Here is a 22,622-nt window from a genome sequence, read left to right on the forward strand (position 1 = left end):
CATCAATAAAACCAGAAGACTTACACCAAAGGCAACAACTGGAGCTACTCGGTTCACTTGACAGTAAACTGAACGCAGCGGCTCAGGAAAGGGATCAGATATCAGATTCCTGTTACTAGGTACCAGAAATCCAAAAAGCAAACAAGTGAGTGTAACAAATGTCAAAACCAGTCGAGGAAATACTTGTTCGGTTGCTGCAGAACTTAGCAGGGGTGTTCGTTACCATAATACATCATTGAGCTTCACATTCTGGAAATCCACAAAATGAAGCTGCCTGTGTGTGACCTGCAAGCAACGTAAATGCAGCTGCTGTGCTGAGGCTGTAATGAGCAAGGTCGCACCAACAAAGGCTTTGCAGGGCAAGGTGAGATCCTGGTGGTTGTAGAAAGCAGGAGAGAAGGGGTGATTCAGCCCAACTGTGTGAAGCAATGAGTCCCCCAGAAACCTGCTCTCCCTTCCTGCCTGTGAACCACCAGACTTCCTTCCCTCTCCGCTCTCCAAGGTTTTATCGTGTGGTTTTCAGCCACATGAGGGTTTTGGATGTGGCTCACAGCACTGAGAAAGAAATAAAAAGAAGTGTCTGTGGCTAAAAAGGATACTCAGATACTCGTAACAGCAAATACTAAGAACTAAGCCTCCTAAAGCCTGCAAAGGAATAAATGCTTCATGGTTTTAGGTTTCAACTAAGTCTAAGGGAAAGAACTGAGACAAAGCTTTCTCCAGGTTCGTGTTTTCCCATTGTTGGGTTTCTTGTGACTCCTGGCAGCGATGGCCTGTTCTGGGGCCATCGCGTCTCTGAATCTGGTGCTGCCTGTGGTAGTACTGATGCTGCCATGGCTCTGCCAGTTCCTCGTGCTCTGAAAAGCATTTGTAGTGGTTGCACAGAATTCAACAGATGTGCAGAACCCAGCAAAGAACGGTTCCAAAAATGCAACAAATAACGGAATTTATCTCTTTTTGTATGTCTGTTTGAAAGAGCTATTTCCTAAATTAGCCTCTGAGCTCATAATGGCCAGTTAGCCTCCTGGGTTTCAGATCATCTCAGTATTAGATGGGAGCTGTGACACTGTAGGAGGTGTAAGTTGCTAACTGCAGGATTATGAATTCCACAGTGCTCTGGAAGAGAAGCCCAGATTTGCTGACACAAACTCCAACTGTGGCTATTAGAGGGATCTGGTTACAGCAAATGTTACGGAGCAGGAACATCCTTTGTCCAGGGTAAATCTTCACATGAAGTGAGCTGTCATTGATTTGTCTTTCTGATGCAAATCATATGAGCGTATTAGATCCACAGAGAAACCAGCATCATGTTGAAGTAATTATCTCCATAAACATATTATAGCCTTCAATGCAGACAGATGGCATTTGCAGCAGCCTTCTCTGTGTTATGGCAGGATTACTTCCCTTGCTTTCTTCTCCTTGTTTGGTTTGGTATTATTTTAGGTTACCTTTCTTTTTCTCTTTCTCTCCTCTCCCTGGGTGTTTTGCACATGGTCTTAGGGAGCTGTAGAAAAAACCTCTGTGTTGAGGGATGGCTCAGGCTCACAGAGTGACAGATAAACCGCAATGTCTGATTTCAGATTAAACCACGTGGCCCATTTTATCCAGGAAAAGCCAGCCCTGATAGCGTTAATGAGGCTGACGAAGGGACTGCTGGACACAAAGGACTTGCTTAGAGACTGCCAAGTGAGAGTGTAATTAAAGGTAGAGTAAGTACAAGGCTGATAAAGGAGCAATTTCATTTCTTAAATGGCAAGGTGATTACCAGCATAATGACAGAAAGAGAGGGGAGAGCCAGAAGGAAGCCTCAAATCCAGATCTGAACAGAAGGAGGGAAATCAGGATTCCTGGGTTCCTTTTGCTCCCTTAGCATCAAGTCACTGACTGAATGAAGAAGGGACGTTGGCCATCCCTAACAACTCCTTGTGTGTATCTGTATGGTTAAATGGAGATAGGTGGACATGCTGGGGTGGAGACTGGCAGTCAGTGTGTGCTCTTCAGATACTGTCTCAGTCCCTTCTGGCCAAATAACTAGAACCTTGTGATTGAAGGGGGTTTGGTGCTGATTCTTGGGGGTTTTTTGTTGCTGATTCTTCAGGTAGATGCCGTTGCTGTGGTTTCAGTTACAAGAGATAGAATAGAATATTTGGGCTACCAGATGATGCTGGTTACAGTCTAGGAAAATTCTGCTGATGCTGAAGGGCAGAAATACAAGCGGTTCCCCCACATGTGGCTTTATTGGGAAGATACTAAAAGGTGACTGATGGTGGTGCTTTAGAAGACCTGATTTTCACATGTAGGTGTTTGGAGATTGCTTTCAGGCATAATTCATCCTGGATAGAAAAATGAGTTGCAAGAAGTACCATGCTTCAAAACTTTGGCTTCTTAGAAATCTGAGGGGACCAATTTCATGTTACCTTACTCTTCATATGCTGCAAGTACAGGAAATTACTGACTCCATTTGCTAAACGGCAGGAGGCTAAATGATTTGTCTCAGTCTCACCAATATTTTTCAGACCCCCATCACGGAGCCTTCCCCATACACTAATGCGTGGACAGAAAGTAAATGAATATACAGTGTGAAGGAAGGATGACCAATCTCATTCTCTTGGGTAAACCTAAGTCATGGTACTGTGCCAAAGAGAAAGGAGCCTGGAGTCTGCGGTGTTCACAACTAGTGCTAGCAGAGTGTATTTAAAAAATGGATGTTTTCTTCTCTTTGTGTCCATTCTGGGTGTCTCGTTCTAGCAGAAGCCTGTGCAGGGACCACAATTTGCAGTGTGGTATTGCAGGCTTCTCAGATGGCTTTGATTGTCACAATGGGTGGGAATGGTTGTATCATGCGAGGTTTAAGTAGTATGTGTGTTCTGTGGTGCTCACTACTTTGCCTAGTACAGTGACAGACTGTGCACACTTCAAAACACAGCATAGGCTGACAGAGGAATGATTCATGCAGCCGGGCTGGACTGTGACATATCTTATTCAGACTTTCATGAGTGCCTCAGCTTGTGTTTGAGGCTAGGGAAAACCAGGACATTTGCTTATCTCAGACTTTGGGCTATTTGTCTGTACAGAGAAGCAGGACCCAAGAACATGTTCCAGAAGAGGAATTAGGCATCTGGGCAAAAGCTTTTGAAGATAGTTTGAATTGAGCCTGATCACCCTGAGCTAGCACATGCGGAACGGGAGCGGTGGCGTCCGTAACGCGTTGAATTAATCCAGGGAAGTTGTGACAACTTTTGAGGTGGGAATCTTCTTTTTTTTATCATGACACCTGTTGCTCATAGGTACAAATCAAACGAAGAGTATGTGTATGTGCGAGGCCGTGGAAGAGGGAAGTATGTATGTGAGGAGTGTGGAATTCGCTGCAAGAAACCCAGCATGCTGAAGAAACACATTCGCACGCACACAGACGTCAGGCCATATGTCTGCAAGTACTGTAACTTTGCTTTTAAAACCAAAGGTAAGAGACAGTCAGCTCCTAGCTCCTCTGCTCAGTATATTGACTTACAAGCCTTCCTGGGGGTGCTGGTGAAGGGGAAGGGAAAGCCTTCCCAGGGTCTGGAAAAGCCCAGGAGCCGGAGGCGGGGGGGGGATGAGGGAGTCTCAAATTGGCCGTCATTATCAGAAGATGACCAGTGGAAAGCACTGGCTGCAGCACAGCATCTGTGCCATCCCATCTGTGCTTCTTAAAGGGAATGATCCTGAAATGCAGCTTCACTGGCAGGGATTTACAAACCAAAGCACCTCATGAATGAGAGCAGTTGCTCCTGGGTACAGGCAACATGCTCTGACCGAGCACCTGGAGACAGTCTTTGGGTGGCTTTTTATGCTCTTCAGATCTGTTTGCGCTGCACATTTTCATCCTTCGCAGTTGCATGTAGCTTCCACATTTCCTATATCATATCAGTAGACTTCTTCTCTTAAAGCCTCCATTCCAGGACATCTGGTCATTAACGATCCACAATTTCACTACCACCAGATATTCTTTGCAAGTAACCTTCATCATTGCCTCAATGAGTGCGTGAGCGAATTCTATTAGGAACATGCAAAACCACATGCAGGAAAAAAGTCTATTCCAAGAGACTGTGGGTAAAGACTTCAGAAGTGCTGGAGATGCCCAGGTCCCCTTAACTTCTCATGTGAGTTTGGCAGACCTCCCCTCCATCTTTGGTTGCAGCACATCTTGCAATAAAGATGTTGAGTTCACTTTCTTGATTCTAGCTCGACATGAATATGAAATGTTCAGTATCTGTAGCTCCATCCTTGCAAATCTCAGAAGATGACACAGCTGGGATTGTCAATTACTCAAGAAGAGCATCAACCCCCCAAAAACGGTGCTACCTAAGGAAGTGGCACAGCATAGATGGGGGAGGAAGCTCTGGGTGTGTATGGAACATGGCACATGTGCTTACCCTGACGTGCCAATGGGGGCATGTCCATGCTAGACAAGTGACCCAGATGCCAGGTGATTCAGGGCGGTCAGCGTCTGGAGCTGATGACTTTGCTGGTAAAGCTGGGGGGTGATTTTGGGAACCACCGTGTTGGTAATCACTACGTGTGTGGGAGCATGGGGAAGTGATACAGAGGCCAAATTCTCGTCAGACACATGCAGCAGAGCTGAGCAGCGGTTCTTTCCCTCCCAGCCCAGAGCTATTTCTGGTTCATTTTCTTTCTCTTTCTCTCTTGCTTTTGTTACTTTGCTCTGAGGTTTTCCTTTGAGAGGTGAATCCATTCAGCCTCTTCAGTCACTTCACCTTGCTTTCCACCATGCTTCTGTTAGGCTTTTATTCAGGATGCTGCGATCAAACCATCCTTTTCACCATTTCTCTAGCTGCTTTGCTGTTCATCTCTGCTTCCTTGAAGCACACAAACTGTCAGCACTGACTGCTGATTGCACATTGCAAATAGACACTTGCCTCCAAGGGACTTCCCTTCTTCAGCTTTGCAGGAAACTTGCATGAGGAAGGCGGCATGGAAATGCTTCCTTCAAAAGCAAACCCCAGGGTTGGGATTTAAATGCAAAACTATCGGTTTACCTATGGATGCATGAGTGGGGAAGAGCTTCCAGAGATCAGTGATTTCAGGACAAATAGTTGGATGGTGGTGACTTGGAACTGCGTGGAGATGGATCTTTGCTAGAAGGGGGTGACAGTCAGAGCCCTGGCTGTGTCCTATGGGCATGCTTGTACTCCACATGACTTTGCAGCGGTTTGTTTTGCTGATGGAGATACAGGGGTCTTTGGAAGAGTTACTGGAAAGGGAGAAGAAGATCAACTTTATGTGCTGATAAAATCCTCAGTTAAAGCCCAGTTACAGAACCACTGCTGTTGGCGACAGAGCACAAAACAGAGGGACAGGGTGTGCAGAACTGGATGGTTCACAGCTTCTTTGGCAGATGTCTAGAATCGGTTTGTTTGTGCCCTGGTTCATTGGGGTCCTCCTTCCTGGCGGGCAGTTTTGCAACCACAGTTAGCTGCAGAATGGAGAAGCTGGAGCTCTCACTACCGGGCTGCACTTGCAAAAAAAAACACAAGTTGGGTTGAAGCTCTTAGAAATCAGCTTTCCCAAGTTAATTTTAGCCTTCAGCATAAACTCAAGGGGGATATCTGTGGAGCTGTCTTCATTTGGGCTGTAGTAGATATCTCCCGCATGATCTAATGCTCTAAACTCTCGAGTAGGCTGGAAGCAGTTAAACGTTTGTTTTATTATTATGTTTAATGAGGATCTTTATCTGGTTAAAGTGTACCTCCCCCTCTCCTCTCCCCGTCCTGGAAACTCCATATCAGTGTTCCAACAACTGGGAAAACTGCAAAAGATAGAGCTTTAAGTATTTCCCCCCTTTTGGATAGTTACCCTGTTTGTCTGCTTTTTGTGCTCTTCCATCCCTGTAAGCAGAGCTGTTCCTGCAGGGAAATTCTTCCTTTTTGTTCTTATTTTAAAGCAAATCCCTGGGATTTTCGGGGGCTCACTGAGCTGATGGGAACAGCAGCCTTGGAAATTTGGTTTGTAAAGATTTATTTGATTTTACGTTTCTGGACCAGATAGAAATGTGCCTCTTTAATGAGGTGTCTACCTCCACTGTAGTAGTGCTCTCCTAAGAGGTTTGTTACCATGGCCTCCAAGAGGTTGTTTAAAAGAAGTTAAGCAGCTTCTTCGTTCTTTTCTTACCAGGAAGGAAATGAAGGAAAACTTGCAGTTTAACAAGTCTCCCTTTCAAGAAGGTCAGGGAGAGCTTTTCCCTTGACCACCTTCCCAAAGGGAACACAGGAACCACTAGCCTTCCCTTGTCACTCATCTCCAGAACCTTGAGGGAAGCGCACTCTTGGGTGACTTGGGGATGTGGATCAGTGTTGGCACATCCATTCCCCTCCTGTGCAGACATTATCCATTTCCACAGCTATTTTCTGTCCTCGTTCAGACTCACATCAGACTCTCATGTCCTGATTACTTAAGATTGCTTTACATTTCTGGACGAAGTGTATGGAGCAGCTCTCCGTGTGACTGCTGTTGCCTTTGCTTGGAGGTCAGAAGGGACAAGGAACTTTGTATTAATTTAAAAGGTGCTTGTGTAAAGGACATCAGTGCCTTGTTGGCTGAAGATATCCATTTGATAGTCTGGTCCACTCACAGTTTCCAGACACCAGACTTCTTCATGTCCTCAGCCATAGTCTTCCTTTAATAAATTAGTTTTCAGTTCCTTAAATCAGCACATGACAGGCACTGAGGTTATTGAACATGTTAATGTATTAAATGCATTACCCCCTCAGCCCTTAAAGGCAAGGTTGTGGCTGCTCAGTTTATTATTATTACTGCTCCAGCAGACTCAGCGCTCTGCTGAGCCTCCTCTGGAAACTACAGAGCTTGTCCAACTGGCTGGAAGCTCCAGGAGAATTAACTGCTGTTATAGCAGCGCAGATTGAGATAGAGATTTGCAGATTGCCCCTGCACTGTGTGTGCTGGGGCCCTTCCTCAGCGGCTGGGAGGGGGAAAGGGTCTGAGCATCCCTGTGGGAGCCACTGATGGGAGGAGGCTTTGTTCCCCCCACTCCTCGGGATGTCACAAACCTCCAATGAGATGAGGACGGAGTTATCCTCAGGAATTTGCTGCCTGCTCCCTTACGCAATGTGGCGTGAGACGTGTCGCTGGGAACAGAAAATGGCCCAGTGGTCCAGACAGGACATGGAACACTGTGAGCAAAAAGGCTCTGTAACTTCCCAGGGAAAGGTAAAAAATAACAAGGAATGAGGGCTGGAAGTAAAAAAACTGGCCAATTCAAGTGAAATATTAGCTGTTATTTGTTTTAAACAGAGCAGCTATTAAGGCTCAGCACAAGTCTCAATGGGAAATATGCTAATTCCCTGTATTTTGAAATCTGCAAATCCAGCCTGGGCACCTTTCTGGAAGATTAGTCTTTGGCTAACACAAGCTGATAGGCTTGATCCAGAAGACGGCTAGCATTTTATAGCCTCTATTAATAGAGGCAGGCAGGCAGATCTTCAGATTCTCGGCTTTAATATCTAAGTCAATAAGAATAAAAGATAATAACAGTGGTTTTTTTAAATTGAAATCTTTTGCCTAATAAGTTACATAAATTAAAGCTTTCCTTCTCATAGAGTCTCACCTGGGAACACTATCTCCATGCCAAGACCTAAATCAAAGCCTGTCGCACATAAAACCTATTCCAAGGGTTTATCTGGGATGAAGAGCATTGGCCTGTGGCTGATTCTCTGTGTGTGTGTCTCACATTAAAATGGGAGTCTGCTACTTGCGGAGAAGCTGTTGCTCTCCTTGCGTAGTATTTTAAAAGAGGAGTATGAAAACCCTTCAGTCCTGCAGAGCTGTGAATGTCTGTACCACAGCATCACCTTGGATGCTGAGATCATGCAGCTGGTAATTTGTTGGGGGCTTTTTGTCGGTGTTAAATTGTTCACATTTAAGAGGAGAAGTAGGAATCGTGGTGCATGCCTGGCATAGGCAGGATCATTTTTTCCAAGGATCTTCATGTTTCTGTCCCCTATGTTTTGCTTTAACGTTTGAAAAATGTGGTCATGGATACCCTGAAAAATTAATTTCCCTCTTTACATTTAACTGGGAAATCACTTCTGGTCCCGATGAAGCTGCTTTAAGTGCTTTTGGAACACTAGAATTCCAGCTTTCTCGAAACAACACCAGTACTTAAGCTGCTCTAAGTCCAGAATAAGACCTCACAAGGTGGAAGAGCTTAAGCAGCCGCTGTTACATAGTTCCAAGCAGGGGTAATGAGAGTGCTGGGCTGGTACTGCATGTCTTCCAGTGCAGCAGTGGTTGGGATGGGGTCACAATTTCCACTGGGTCCTGGCTCTATTTAAATATAGCCAGTGTATTTTAAATCTGGGACCTTTTTGGTAAACAGCCCTTAATGAGGACCACTCACCTGCTTGGGATACTGTTCTGCTATTGAAGTCCAGCTTCCCCTCCTGTTGGTTTCTCCCTTGCTCCTCCAAGCATGTTTTCCCCACTGTTTCCAAGGAAGCAATGCTCAGTGGGTTTGGTTCTTCCTTTTTAAGTTGCGAGCCAGAAGTCTTTAAGGCAACAAGAAGCTTTGAGTCCTTCCTTGTAGGATTCCTATCCAGCTTTTACTTAGGCAAAGTGGTGTTTGATTTTACTGGAAACTTGCCGAAGGACTTTAGCATTTAATCCTGCCAGCATTAATTAAGGGGTCTAAAAACACAAACTGTGAGAAGAACCCTGATAAGATAAATATGATTGTCCTCCAAATTGCTCCCAAGGTAATAACTCAACTTCTCAGATGGGGTAAATGAGCCTCGAGCTTTTAACTTCCTTAAAATGATGCAAGCTTAGGGCAGATGAGGATCCAGCCCGCTGAGTCTCCCTTCCCTAAAAGGATAGCAGCATCCCTGTTTTGTTGGAATTTCTTCATGGCGTGTGTGCAGCAAGCTGGATATGGATAGGCTTGTGCACCAAGGGGATTTGCACCGAGAGTTTTGCAGGGTTATCTTGCTCCTCAGCGTGTGTGGGTATTGCTTTATCAGACCAAATGAGAATGAAGGAAGATGGGAAGAAGAGCAGAAAACAGTGGAAGGGGAAGGAAAGCAACGCTTGCTATGAATTGGTCCTTTGGTATTTCGCATAAGCTCATTGGTACAGGGGGGGGTGGCATTGCCTGTGCAGGCAGCCTCGGGGGGGCAAGGCAGAGGAAAAGCCATGACCTTGCCTTGCACAAGGGCAGTTGCCTCCAGTGAAAGACAATAAGAAGGGAAGTGACAGTGATGGCTTGTCAAGTCAAGCTATTGCTCAGGGTGGAGCTGAGTCACAGCAGAGGTGCAATGAAGGGATGGGCACAGAGCTGCAGGCTGCAGAAGTGTCTGCCTGAGCCCTTCAGCAGCAAAAGGGTAGAGTGTGCATATGCTGCCAGTGGCACTGGAGCGCAGGTAGTAAGGAGGAATTGTGTGTATAAACAGCCTTTGGACATCCAAAGTGGCCAAGGTGGCCGCTGGATGCCTCTGAGGAGCAGAGTCCTTCCCTCGAGTAGGGGGAGGTCCCAGTCTTGCTCAGATCATTGCATCCACCAACCCCTCAAGTAACTGATGTTATGCCCTTCCAGTTTAGCCAAACCAGACGCTTGTAACACAGTGGATTTACGAGCTTGCTTTGTGGATAATGGTAGCACCAAAATGCCTGGTGGACCTCCCCTCTGCACTCTTCCCACCATGGGGATCACAGCTGAATTCCCGAGGCGCCACAGACCACAGGTTAACCAACACCCCCCTTCTCACACCAGGCATTTACTTGGGCTTCTTCTCTGTGTTTATTGTCACTGGAGGGAATCCAGTGAGGGTTTTTGCTGTGGTAAGTGCACAAAGATGGGTCATTTTTGCCAGCCAAGATGTGATGTGTGTGATGGACAGGCAGCAGCAGGGTTTGATTTCAACAGACTGAGTCAGTTTGCCTTTTTGCTAGTTAGGTCCAAAATTGAATTCCAGTTCCATGAGGCCACAATTTGGACTCGTTGTTTTTGGTGATGCATTTTTTCACTTTAAAACAATGGTGATTCACTGGGATCGGGGGTGTCCATGAGAGCATGAACTTGTCTGGATCTGTGGATGTGAATCCTGATCCAGACTGATTCACTGAATCTTGTGTCCATCTGTCTCATCAGAACTGGACACAAAGTCCTGGGTGTCTTAGGGTCCAGAACAAAACCCCTGGTCCAAAGTGCAGAAAGAGAGGTCTGATTCAGAGCAAGGACCTGAGCCAAGCTGCCTTCATCCTCATACCTGAGTGTCCTAACCATGGGCCTAAGGGTATTTAGACATGAAGTTGAAAAATAATACATCTCTCTTATTGGAGCTGCTGTGCTGCATTTGAATTATTAAATATCCTTTGAATCCACATCCTAGATGGGTGCCAGCTACACAAGGATATATAGTCAGCCTTTGTCTCTCTCGGTCTTTCCTGTTGGAGCTATTCCATTTTGTACAAAATGGGCTAAATAAATAATTCATGGGCTAAAGAGAAACTTAACTTGGTAGCTAGATGGTTATGGCCCTCTTCTGAGGTGGGAGGGCATCACGGGTAATTCTCTGCTCCAATGAATGGTTGCTTATTTATTTATACTACTCAGAGCAGCGGGAGGAGAGGTTGATAGAGGCCCTCTTATACTCCCACCCAGCTCAGGGACTGGGAGACTGAGGATACCAGCCAAGGGACCTCAACCGAAGGGTAGAATAAAGTGTGAGAATCCCTTTTTTTCCTCTTATATGTCGGTGAGAGAAACAAGCCTTGTGCTCAGCCCTGCTCTCAGGTGTTGGCTAACAGACAGGCTCGTGGCACATCAATATTGCTGCTGTGAGCTTGCAGTGTTCAGCCAGCTCCTGGGGCTCTGCTGGGATATGAAGCAGCCCTTGGTGGAGCTTCAGCAAGAGCCCAGGTTTCTTCTCATCAGCAGCTCAGCCCATAAAGAAATGTGGGAGAGGAAAGGGAAAAATAGGACATACTTGCTTTTTACTCCTACCCTTTGTATTTCTCTGCATTCCAGCTTCCTACCTTTTCCTCCTCAACAAAGGTTCCCCTTTGTTCAGTGTTTCCCTTGGATATTAGCAGGGTTAATAGCTGTCTAATTAACCTGCCTGTAATGTGGGAGTTAGAGAGGTGCCGCTGTGCCCGTGAGTTATCCCATCACACTGTCCTGGAGCAGTAACCGATGCCCCCACATCCCGGTGGATGAAACCTCATTAGTGCTGCCAGACCCTGGTGCATGGGGCTTCAGAGAGTGCTCAGGACACCTCCTGCTCCAGGGAGCAGAGAACTTTAACCTGGCACTGCCTGCCAGAGCATCTGAGCCATCCTGTGGAGTGGCTGTGGGGATTTTAAGCTGTTTCTGGCATCTCGAGCACTCATTTTGGTAGTAGCAGTTTGCCCTGTGGTGCTAAGGAGCTCCTCACCTCCAGGCAGGTGACCCTGCGTGCTGGGATGAGGTGGGAGGTGGTACTAGATTGAGATGTGTTTCTCTTCCCTACTTTCCTACCATTTTTCACTGCTGCACCATCACAGCTGAAAGCAAGCCAGGATTTCCCTGCCTCCAAACCCAAATGTGTACCACAACTGTTTTTTCAGGTTGCACAACACCTGAAACGTCTCACAACCCTGCCAGCACCTCCTCTTCCATCCCAGCGCAGCAGCAGAGGAATGAAAGGGAGGACTTAGTCTTGTGTCACAGGGGATTTGCAATGGATAGTGGTTTGGGGAGAGTCAGAGGCCTCCTTTGTCTGGTTCAGAGCCAAATTATTAACTTGGAACTGCTGAGCTTGCAAAATGAGGGAAAGAAAGAGCCATATTGAGCAAAATATGTTTTCTGCTTCTTTTCAGGGAATCTGACTAAACACATGAAGTCAAAGGCCCACAGCAAAAAATGTCAGGAGATGGGCGTGTTGGTATCTTCACTGGTGGATCTGGAAGCCGAAGAAGGTAAAGTCTTTCACATTATAAACCTACTCTTACTGCTAAGAGAGGACAGCATCCACTCAGGCAGGAGATGTGCTCCATAGAACATCCTTTTGAAGACGGGGAGTGGTTTTGCTCACTCAGGCTGCTTCCAACCCACATGTCAGGGAATTTCTGCTTGCAGGGGGGGGGTTATGGGGACATCCTGGGACACTGCACCCGTGGGACAGGGACAGTGTGAGCCTGTGTCTCCTTGCTGAGGGTTGTGCATGTTTGTCTGAAGTCTTTTGGCTGGCTGCAGGCAAGAGTGAACAGCAGGGAGCATCCCTAGCTTGATCCAGTGCTCTGCATATGGGTTATACACATAAGAATAAATAGCAGATCTATCTATTGGCATGAGATTGTGCTGCTTGCTATCTTGGGGTATCTCTGGCAGGGAGTTCGGGGGCTCCCTGGTATGCTTTGGGTCTCTTCTGGCCATAAAAGCAGCAAAACAAGACCCATCCATGAGGATGCATTGCATAAGGCTGTGAACCTCGACTTTGCTGCAAGCACAGTGTGGTGGGTGGAGGAGAAAAATCAGTCCCAGCACCTCGGTTGGGATGTGACAGCATATTTTACTGGAGCTGAAGTGATGAGCATGAGGATGGGGGTGATGCTTTGGTGCGTGGCCCGTGCAGGCTGTGGTGATGTTCTTGCAGAGGGGGTGCGCTCCAGCAATACAGGAGTATTAATGATTCAGAGGATACCTTCCTCCTGAAAGGGTCTCTGGAGAAGGACTTTTCCATAAGGATCATCTTCCAGGGACCTGCCCATCTTCCTGTATTGGGCTGATCCCAGGAGACTCCAAACTACCAGTGCAAACCTGGGCTGTGTCTGTAGGGACTGGTGCCTGCAGGAGCTGCTTCTGTCTCTGCAGGCAGGCCCAGCTTGGACCCTGCACCACTGCTGAAGACCTCAGCATACCAGGATGGGGTGTGAGCAACTGCTTCCCACATCCCTCCCTCTCATGGGTCCTTTCTGTGGGTAGGATGAAGGTGAATCACCCAGGTCAGAAATCATCTGGAAGGTTTCTCAGCAGGGAAAGAGCCGGCAAAGCTGAAATAAGATATTGCTTTGACATTTAATGGCATTATTCCGACTGCTTTACAAGATGTATTTACCCTGACTCACCTGCTTATTTCTTTCACCTACTTCTGCACAAGCACACACACACACGAAGCCTGCCCAAAGCTCTGTACATGCAGGAGTCTGCCTGCTCTTTGAGCAGGACGCATGACTCTTATTTAGTAATATCCACCCTGCTTTATAGTATCTGCTGCTGAAGTCATCCCAAGCACATCTCCGGGGATGTTGGGCAGCATCAGGCAGGAGCGTGGTGACCATGAGCACTTCTGTCTCCATCTGAAATGCTGGGAGGGGAAGGTGAGGAAGATTTCCAAGCTGGGAGATGAAGGAGCATGGGGAAGCCTTACGTACACTGAGCTGTTTGAGCTAGGAAAGCATCTTTTACCCGAGTTATTGGAAGCTGCAGCCCAACAGCTGTGAAGGGCTCAGTTATGTGTCCCCGGGGAGCAGTTAGATGTTTTGACGATTGTTATTGTTTCCTTTAGCAAGACCCTGAGTATTCAGGCCTGGAGCCGCAGCACAGGGATGATGGGGAAGAAGCTTTAGGGAGAGCAGATCTCAGCTCCTCGTGAAGTTTGAGTCATCTCATTTGTGCTCAGCGGGTCGTTTGTGCTTGTAGGAAACACTGCACAGGCTATGGAGGGAAGGGAGGCTCTGGGAGCACAGGTCTGCCTCTATCACAGCGCCTTTATTCCTGGGTGAACCAGTGCCAGGGAGCAGGGTGGTGTTTTCTGTTTGCGTTGCGTTGCAGGCTGGGCACGACCCCATTGACCCTTCCTGGCTGCCACCCCAGAAACCCCAGTATGAAAGCAGCTCTTGTGGCTGCCTTTAGCATTTCCCCCCACCCCGTTTCCTGTTTCACCCCCACTCTGTCTCACCCCAAGCCATGCTGATTCCCCCATCGCTGGGGTTCGTTCTGCCGCAGCCCGCAAGGGTTTGTTGACAATGGGTTAAAATGAACTGCACAAAACACCCGGCGCCACGGTTATTTTTGTAAAGTGAACATCAGCTGAGCAAGTGCTGGAGCCAGGAGCCAGGGAATGTTAACTCAGCAGGAACAACAAACAGCGCTTATCACCCCGCTCCCCTGCTGGGGTCAAGTCAGTCAGAGGCTGTATTGGGAAAGGGGCTGGTTCCTGGGACATGGGCAGTGCCGCATGCTCCCTGCTTCAGAGGTAATTAAAAATCACGAAGCGTCTTTCCCTATGGTGGGAATGGGGTTTGCTCCCTTGTGGTGCAGGTGGTTCGCAGGGCTGGGGGGCCTGGGCACCCTCCGAGGTGCTTGAAGTCTGAGTTTTGGGATATTGAACCTCAGAAATGCAGTGTGCTATATCCTTGGGGTATCGCCACGCTCATTAATTACACTGTGCTTGGGGCCTACAAGGATGCTGGAGACGGACTGTTCATCAGGGACTGTAGTCATAGGACAAGAGGGAATGGGTTTAAACTGAAACAGAGGAGATTTAGGTTGGATATAAGGAAGAAATTCTTCCCTGTGAGGGTGCTGAGGCGCTGGCACAGGGTGCCCAGAGAAGCTGTGGCTGCCCCATCCCTGGCAGTGCTCAAGGCCAGGTTGGACACAGGGGCTTGGAGCAAGCTGCTCCAGTGGAAGGGGTCCCTGCCCGTGGCAGGGGTTGGAGGTGGATGAGCTTTAAGGTCCTGTCCAACCCAAACCATTCCATGATTCTACGACATCTGCAGGCACCAGCAAAGCATCATCTCAACTTAAACTGAGGAGCAATCAGCAAGGTTCAAGGAATCTCCCATACTTCCATAAAAATGCTGAGCGCATTTTAGGAATTGGGGTCAGATGTGGCCACCCTGGTTTGGAGGCACACATGAGCAACCTGATGGGGTGGCAGGGCTTGGGTCACTGCTTTGGGGCAGCTGTGGCTTGGAGGGCTGATGAGACTGGTTTTGACCTGAACAGACCGTGGCTAAACTTGCCAGCAGAGAACTTGGAGGAGGTACCTGAGAAGTCCCAGTGGTTGACCAGTCCCAGACCGCAGTGATATCCAGTGCAGTGCACTGTGCCCTTTCAGGCTTAGGGGCTGGTTCAGGCCAGGGGTAGTCAACTGGTTGGCCAGGAGACAAGGAGATGGAAGAAATGAAGAGCCCTATGGCATTGCCAGACACCTGTGCCCCCTTTCACAGTGCCTTTCCTGACATGTGCAGGGTCTGACAAAGGGCTCTCCCATCTAACCAAGGCTAAGAATAACCTGGCCACCAGTGTGCTGTCTGCCTCAGGGGATGGCTTGCTTCCCTTTAAATCTGCTCGAACTCCTGGCTTTCCTCCAGCTCTTCGGAGCAACCTTCTGATCAGGCCGAGACGTGCCGTACTCGGCTGTGGCCTTTCCAAAGGGTGGTGTGGCCAAAAGAAAACCTCTCAGGGATTTTGCAGTAGCAGTCCCAAGGGAAAAGTGTTGGTGTGATGTGAGCAGTGCGAGGCTCTTCCCGCATGGGGTTGCTGGAGAGCTCTTCTAGCCCAGGAGCTCACTTAAAAGAACTGATTGGCCGATGGTCTCCAGAAAGCTCTCCCTGCTGTTGTACCACCCATCAGTGATGCCTCTGCAGCTCAAAGTTAGACAAAGAGGAAAGTGGCTCCTGAAATGTCGGTTGCACAACTCTGGAAAGAGCTACTGTTATTTTAAACCTTTCCATTACAGCCAATTAGAACTAATGAATCCTATTAATTGAGTTTCGCTTTTGAATACCTGCAAATCACAAGTCCTATTTATGTTACACGTAATTACATGTTTCTGAGGACAGAACTGCAAGGGCTCACTGCACCGGGCCAGGGGAATGCTTTCATTCATCATTTCCTTCAGTCATTCATCCCTGCGCTCATACAGGGTTAATAGTAGTGCACTCAGCAGGGTGTTGAAAACCTGTTCATGGGGGCACTCTGCTTGTGAAAACAGAGGTCTGGCAGGTGATGAAGCTGAGCTGGTCTCAGCCTTTGGCCTTATGGGAAGAATAGGTCTAAGCAAAAGCCCAAGAAAGGCCTGCTCTGCATCCCCAGCTCAGCTGGGAAGGATGGGACCATCAGCTGGGGAACTGTTTTTATGGCCACCATCAAGTCATTGGTCCCTGACTGCTTGTGGCTGAACACGTGGTGGTTGGACACCTGCTAAGCCCAGCAAGGAAGGGCCCTATGTGGACTGCAGAGGAGAGGAACTCATTAGCTTTCATTAGGGACTCCTCTCCCACTGTTGCTGCTGGCTGTGCGGCTGCTCGCTGGAATGTGTTGTGCTGTCTGGACTTCATTGCATTATACAAGCAATCCGTGTAATTGTAGAATTACAGAAAATATACAGAACCCATTTCCTCCCATTGATGAAGACCATTTGTGTTTGTGTAAAGGGGACGGTCTGCCAGGAAGGAATGCAGAAAGGTGGAAATGGGAAGGCCTGGTATTGGAGGATGTTTCCTTTCTTTCCTTCCAGGTTCTTTATCACCTGGTGAAAGCTAACACTGGGCTTCTGCTGAGATTTCAGCTATTCGCTTCAGGAGTAAGGAGGCCCATTACTCACAGATGCCAAGTAAATACTAAATAAAGCAGCCAAGAAGATGGTCAGAAGATGGCATTTTGTACTGGAATGGTTGGGGCTATTTGGATGAATGAGAAAATAACATAGAAACGCAGAAAGGTGCATGAGAAATAAGAGATCACAGCTGCATCACACATCCCCTGTTCTCAGAGTGGTGGCTTGCAAAGAGCCTTCCTCTGTGTAACCACGGTGTATCTTCTGTCTTCTTTGAAAGAGGCTTAAAACAGAGCCTAGAAAGGACTATTTTAATTAAATAATAACAATAATAGCAAAAAAAGGAAGACTATTTCCATGTGTCACAAACCAGTGCAGGGAGATTGCCGTGCTTTCCTTTGGGGGCAGGCTGGGAGGGAGCAGCAGTTCCTAAAGCTCCCTGGATTATTTTAAACTAGAGTTGTATTTCACTTGATTGTTTCTATTTCTATTTAAGGGGCAGGAGAAAGTGAGGGGTGTTACTATAAAAGGAGATTTGAGTATCCTTCTTCACTCCTGCATTGTTTGCACTCGGTGTGATTGCACAAGTAGGTTTGGTAGAATAAGCTTAGACTAACAGGCATGTAATGAAACGCAACCCTCAAACAAAGCCATCAACAGGGCACATTTTCACTAGCTCCTTCCCTCCTTCCTTCCTCCGTGTCCCTCTTTGTCTTCTCCTGATTTGCCCTTTCTCAGCCCATTAGCTCAGGAAGATGCATTTCAGAGCTCAGAGCTGAGCTTTCTTTCTGCCTGCAAGAAGCGCATTAGGATGCCAAAGCCGATTCCCTTTGGGCTGTCCTAGGGCTCACTGAAATGTTTCCCTCAGTGGCAAATGCAAACAAGTCCCCAGTGCGGAGCTGCCTTCATGGTTCCCTCAGTCCACACTCCTGCCCTTGCTCTCTGACCTGGCCAGCGCCTGTCTGTTCTGTGACTGGGGCCTAAAAAGGACACCACAGAGCACAAGGCTCTCGGAGCCACTCAGTGGAGGCTGAGGCTATAGCTGCCTGCCCATCCGCAGCCCCAAAGCCAGAAACAGGGACAAGCTCATAGCTCCAGTAGTGAGATGCATTCCTTTGCCAAGCAAGAAATATGCACAGTTCACCCTACAGCTGGGAGCGCTGGTTGTTCGGAATAATATTTGTTCTGAACTCGGTTCCTTGGGGAGTTTGCAAACAACCCGCCACTGGATCCTGGGTCCAGCAAACACCATCATCACACAAGCATTTCACAAAGTCAGCCTCTTGGTGGAGAGCTGATGGCTTTGACTTGATGCTGTCGGAGTTCTGAAGTATTTCTCGCTTTGCAGACTAGTGACAGATACTGTTGAAACGGGGTGGGGAGCAAATGGGATGCGTTTCAGGCTGTTTCGTGGATGGATAATGGTAAAATAGATGTCTTATTTCAGTGGTAATGCCTGATACTTTCATGAGCACTAATTACCAAGCCCCTGCTATTCGGAGTAAGCAAAATGAGAGTTTTTATCCTTAGATCACAGTGACTTCTCACTGTGTGGCCACGTCCCCTTCAGAAAACCACTCTGCCTGCTGCAGGCAGGTGTGGTCCAGCCTCAGCATTAGCTCTGTTTAATTTCCCCTCCGGCTTGTCCTGCTGACAGATGGCAGCTCTAAATGGAAAACCATTTCAGTGTTCATCAGAGGAGAAACAGTGTCCTAGGCTGAACTGGCAGGGTAAAGAGGCCAGCAGCGCTGCAATTAGTTACACGGCTTCATGCAGGTGTCAGAGCAGCATCCAGGTACTCTCCTTCCTTGCAAAGCTGGGATAAAGTGTGTGCCGTCAGCTTTGCACCCATCGCCTTGGTGTATGGCAGAAACAGCGTTGAGCCATGGGGGCTTGCAGGAAACCTCCTGACAGTGCGATTTTGTTGAGCTACAGTGACATCCAGTGGCTGTTCCCGATGGACCTCTCCAGGCTGAGCTTGCACTTCTGCCAGGATCAGTGCACATCTGGCAGGGGGAAATGCAGGTTTTCATTAGCCAGAGCAGGGCCGTGGGTGATGCTGCACCAATCTGCTTGGGAGCGTGGTACCGATCTCAGAAAGCTTCTGCTGGTCCTTCAAGTAGAAGGGAGATGCTGTGTCTATACCTGCACGCTTCAAACCCTTTAGACTTTGCTTTTTGTAGACTCCTCACCATTTAGAAGCTCTTATTAAAAAGCATCCCAGTGCAAGGCCTTGCACAGCCAGGCTCCAAACTCCTCTGTTACAAAGCAACATCTGCATCATAGTTGGAATTTGCCAAAAGACGGGAAAAGCCACAGAGGTTCTTTCAATGCTGTTGTTTGCTTTTCAAGAAGTTGTCTTGCTAATGTTTAACTGCAATTTAATCTAGGCAGGAAAAGGCCCAACATGTGGAGGATGGGAGAGGTTATCCCAGTAACTTCCCTGTATTTTGGCAGCTGTAGATATTTTGCAGGCACCATTGCAACCAATGGTCAGAAGAAGCTATGAAATAGCCAGGTCCTCTCTCTTGTCCCCTTAGAGCTTCTGAGCAGATTTAGCACAAAAATAGTCCCTGTATGTGTGTTTTCACACCCTGTTTTCTGTTTGCCCATTCCTTCAGGAACCAGTGAAGACCTATTCCAGGACTCTGAGGGGCGGGAGGGATCTGAGCCAATTGAAGAACACCAGTTTTCAGACCTAGAGGAATCTGACGAGGATGATGACAATGAAGATGAGGAAGATGAGGAGGAAGAGGAGAGCCAAGATGAGCCACCTTTAAAGTTACCGGAAGGCAAACATACCACCCTCCTGATGCACTCTTCAGGTGGCTCTCCATCTTCTCAAGAGGAAGGCACCGAAACAGCATTGTCCTTAGCCCAAGAAACCATTTCCAGCAGCCAAAAAGCAGGTGAAGGCCAGCAGGCCTCCTCCTCAGGGCTGGAAACAAAGTGGTCAGCAGACAGCAGTGATGTTGCTGTGTGCCACAGCTTCTTGAGTCTCCACAGACCAGCTTTGACCTCCACCGAACAATTGGCTTCTGCTGAAAGGGAGTCTGTCACAAGGCCACAGATGGCCTTAGTTATGGACCTGGCAACCTCAAAAGACACCTCCCCAAGAAAGAGGTGGTCTCCGAGCCAGGACTCTGGCAGAGGCGGTGGCAGCAGCAGACCAATGCTAGCCAGAAAGCACCTATTAACCAAAAATGAAACTTCACCGAAGCGGTTCTCACCCACTGCAGAGCTGTCTTCTCTAAGGTGCCTGTCCCCAGGGAGAGGGTTGTCTCCTTGCCAACGCGTCTCTCCCAGGAGGGAGGCATCTCCACTGCGATGTGTGTCACCAAGACTCGAGCTGTCGCCCAGCAGGCATCTATCCCCCAGAAGAGAGCTGTCCCCAAGAACATACCTTCCACCAGAAGGAGAGGTCTCCCCTGTGAGGCACTCGTCGCCGAGCAGAGAGATGTCATCAGTCAGATATTTATCGCTGAAGAAAGTCCTGTCTCCAGGCTGTTCCGAGCCGTCCCGGTATCCATCCCCCGGGAAAGAGGACTTGCCTGGTACTAGCAAATCAGCAGCAGATGACCAAGTTCAAAGCTCATATCAAGCCCAGCATGGGATATTATCTTCGATGCCTCTACCTCACAGGTTCTTTGGCAAAAACATACAGCTCTACGAGTCCAAGCTGGTAAGTTCAAGCCCCTCTTGCCTTCTAGTCCCTGCAGTACATTCTCTGGTATGTTTTTTAGTGAAGGTTGCAATGCAGAAGTGCACAGTGACTCCGATCATGGCTGATGTCACAGGTAACCCAGAGAAAAGTGACAATGGACAGCAATGGGTTTTGCATCCCTGTGGTCCTGCCTATCTCAGTTGAATAAAATTGCCCCTTCTTCAAGGGGTTATTCACACTCCTGACCCAACCGGTCTCCTGCTGAGCCAAGCAGTAAGGATGACCTTAATAATGAGTAGTTGTCACTAAAAAGCTTTTTTCCCCTCAGATTTTCATACCCATGTCTGAAATTTCACCATCTGGGGGAAAGCTGTGGCCGTTTTAATCTGGTCAGTGAAACCACTGAACGAGCTCTGAACTGGCCATTGCTCTCTCCTGCTGGCTTCTGGGCTATGTACATAGGCAGCCAACTGTGTTAGATGAACTGCTGAGGAATGCTTGTTTGGCCATCTCTGATTTCATCTCCCTTCTCTCTTCAGCACAGAGAGGTGGATCCCACTGGGTCCAGAAAATGATTTAATCTCTCTGCTGGACGTATCAAATCCTATGGGTAAAGGAAAATTGCATGTTCCTCCCACTGCTCCAGGCAAATTAGATGTTGGGTTTGGTGGAACGTTTCTCGTTTCTACAGAAGTGCCTGGATCTGCTGTAATTCATGCTGAGATTCAGTTGCTGGAGTTGCTCTGCTGTGAAACTGGTGTGAGGAGAGACTCAAGCCCTTATGGGCTACACTGGGAAGAGAGAGGCCTTTATAAAAGCTCTGGAGAACCTGCCACAGCAGATGCTGACCCAGGTCTTCTCCAGAAAGCCACGCTGCCCTGTGTGCATTTCTTACGTGTCTATGATAACGTACCTTCTTCTGGTGCTGCCTTCCTTCTGCTTTCCACTTTGAGTATTTGTCTTACCTTCTCAGAGACAATCCCTTGGTTTAAACTCAAACTTCTGCTTACTTTAATGCTCTTTTCCTTTCCTGTCTATTAACGTTTCCTGTCTTGTGGAAAATCTCTGGTCCTTCAACTCTAAAGCATCTCTATCAGGAAAACCGCGCAATGGCACTATTTGTAGCAAATCCCCTAAGCTCCCTAGTCAACAGTAGAAGACAGTATGGTGTACCCCTGCTTATCTGCCCATTCACACCTTGTAACTTAAACTCTCACACCTTTTTGCTCCATCTTCCCGTTCCTTTTATTCACACAGTCATCACTGTTGCTTTTCTCATGTGCCTCCAAAGCAATGACAGACTTGAACAGGAAGCTTTCCATTTCTCAGCGAGATGGACAGCTGGGTTTTCCTTGCAGAAGTGTATTCCTGGTAAGGCTACAAGAAAGATCAGAGGTGGGTTTATCAGATCCAAAACCATGAGATGGTCTCAGCTTAGCTTCAGTGTAAGGCTTTCTGTCAATGCTCTGCATCAGGCCTGACCATGACCATCTCTCTTCCCACTGCCTCTTGCAGTAGGTAGTTTCTTGAGCTGGTGGCTGTTGCACCACTGAGACAATTTGTTTGGGGGTGTCCCAGCATCCCATAGTGATTCTACCAAGGCTTCATGTGGATAAGTGAGATTTAGCAAGTGTTTGGGCTTGTAACTGCCGAGCAAGTATGCACTATCTTCAGCGGCTCTTGCTTTCTCTCCCTTCTGCTCTCTTTTGCTGCTTTCCTCTGTTGCCTCGTCATAGGGATCCAGCCCACGGGGTCAATCAATTCTCCATAACCCTACAAAGACACATACCCTCCAGTGTATCTTCAACTTTTAAAGCTAGCCCCATCTTAATGGAAAGTTGATTTCAACTTCTGTTGCTTCCTCTTCTTGGGAGTCCTGTTTAGGGGTTTAGTTATAACCTCATCACTAATTAATCCATTTCTGTTTAGCCACATATCTCTCCATGATGTACATTAGGAAACTATGTGAAGCACCGAGAGAGAAAGAGGAAAAGGTAAAATGATAGGGTCTTAACACTTGATTTCTACAGGCCACACCATGAGGGTGGTGGTGGGGACCACGCTGATGGGTGTGCTTTGTCTCAAATGAGAGTTAATGCTATGTCTCCCTCTGTACAAACCATCCTTCAATTAGCAGCTGTAAGGATGTGATCCTAATGAAAATAGATAACATTATTCTGGGCTCTCAGAGCACTGAAAGGGATCCAAAGCAGCTCCGATGGCAGGAAACACTGGCATCCTCTGCCAGGCTTTCAGAGGCAACTCTGATAATAGCACAAGGGGTGATGGTTTTAAACTGAAAGAGGGTAGATTCAGACTAGCTATTATATCTTATCTTTTTATTCTGAGGGTGGTGAAACACTGGCACAGGTTGCCCAGAGAGGTGTTAGATGCTCCAT

The 22,622-nt window shown here is 47.7% G+C and overlaps 1 protein-coding gene across 3 annotated transcripts in view; it reads left to right on the forward strand.

The window, feature by feature from the left end:
• The window catches only part of HIVEP3 (HIVEP zinc finger 3), a 105,334-nt gene that overhangs the window by 75,941 nt on the left and 6,771 nt on the right, over positions 1-22,622 (forward strand). For 2 of the 3 annotated variants that reach the window (XM_065697896.1, XM_065697897.1), the window contains 3 exons: positions 3,288-3,463; positions 11,872-11,970; positions 19,181-20,241. In XM_065697896.1, coding sequence (XP_065553968.1) covers positions 3,288-3,463; positions 11,872-11,970; positions 19,181-20,241 — 1,336 coding nt within the window. Of the gene's footprint in view, positions 1-3,287; positions 3,464-11,871; positions 11,971-19,180; positions 20,242-22,152; positions 22,218-22,622 lie in introns of all 3 variants that reach the window. The other variant, XM_065697898.1, reaches the window with a different exon arrangement.

This window comes from Lathamus discolor, chromosome 18 (genome assembly GCF_037157495.1).
Source record: "Lathamus discolor isolate bLatDis1 chromosome 18, bLatDis1.hap1, whole genome shotgun sequence".
NCBI classification, from domain to species: domain Eukaryota; kingdom Metazoa; phylum Chordata; class Aves; order Psittaciformes; family Psittacidae; genus Lathamus; species Lathamus discolor.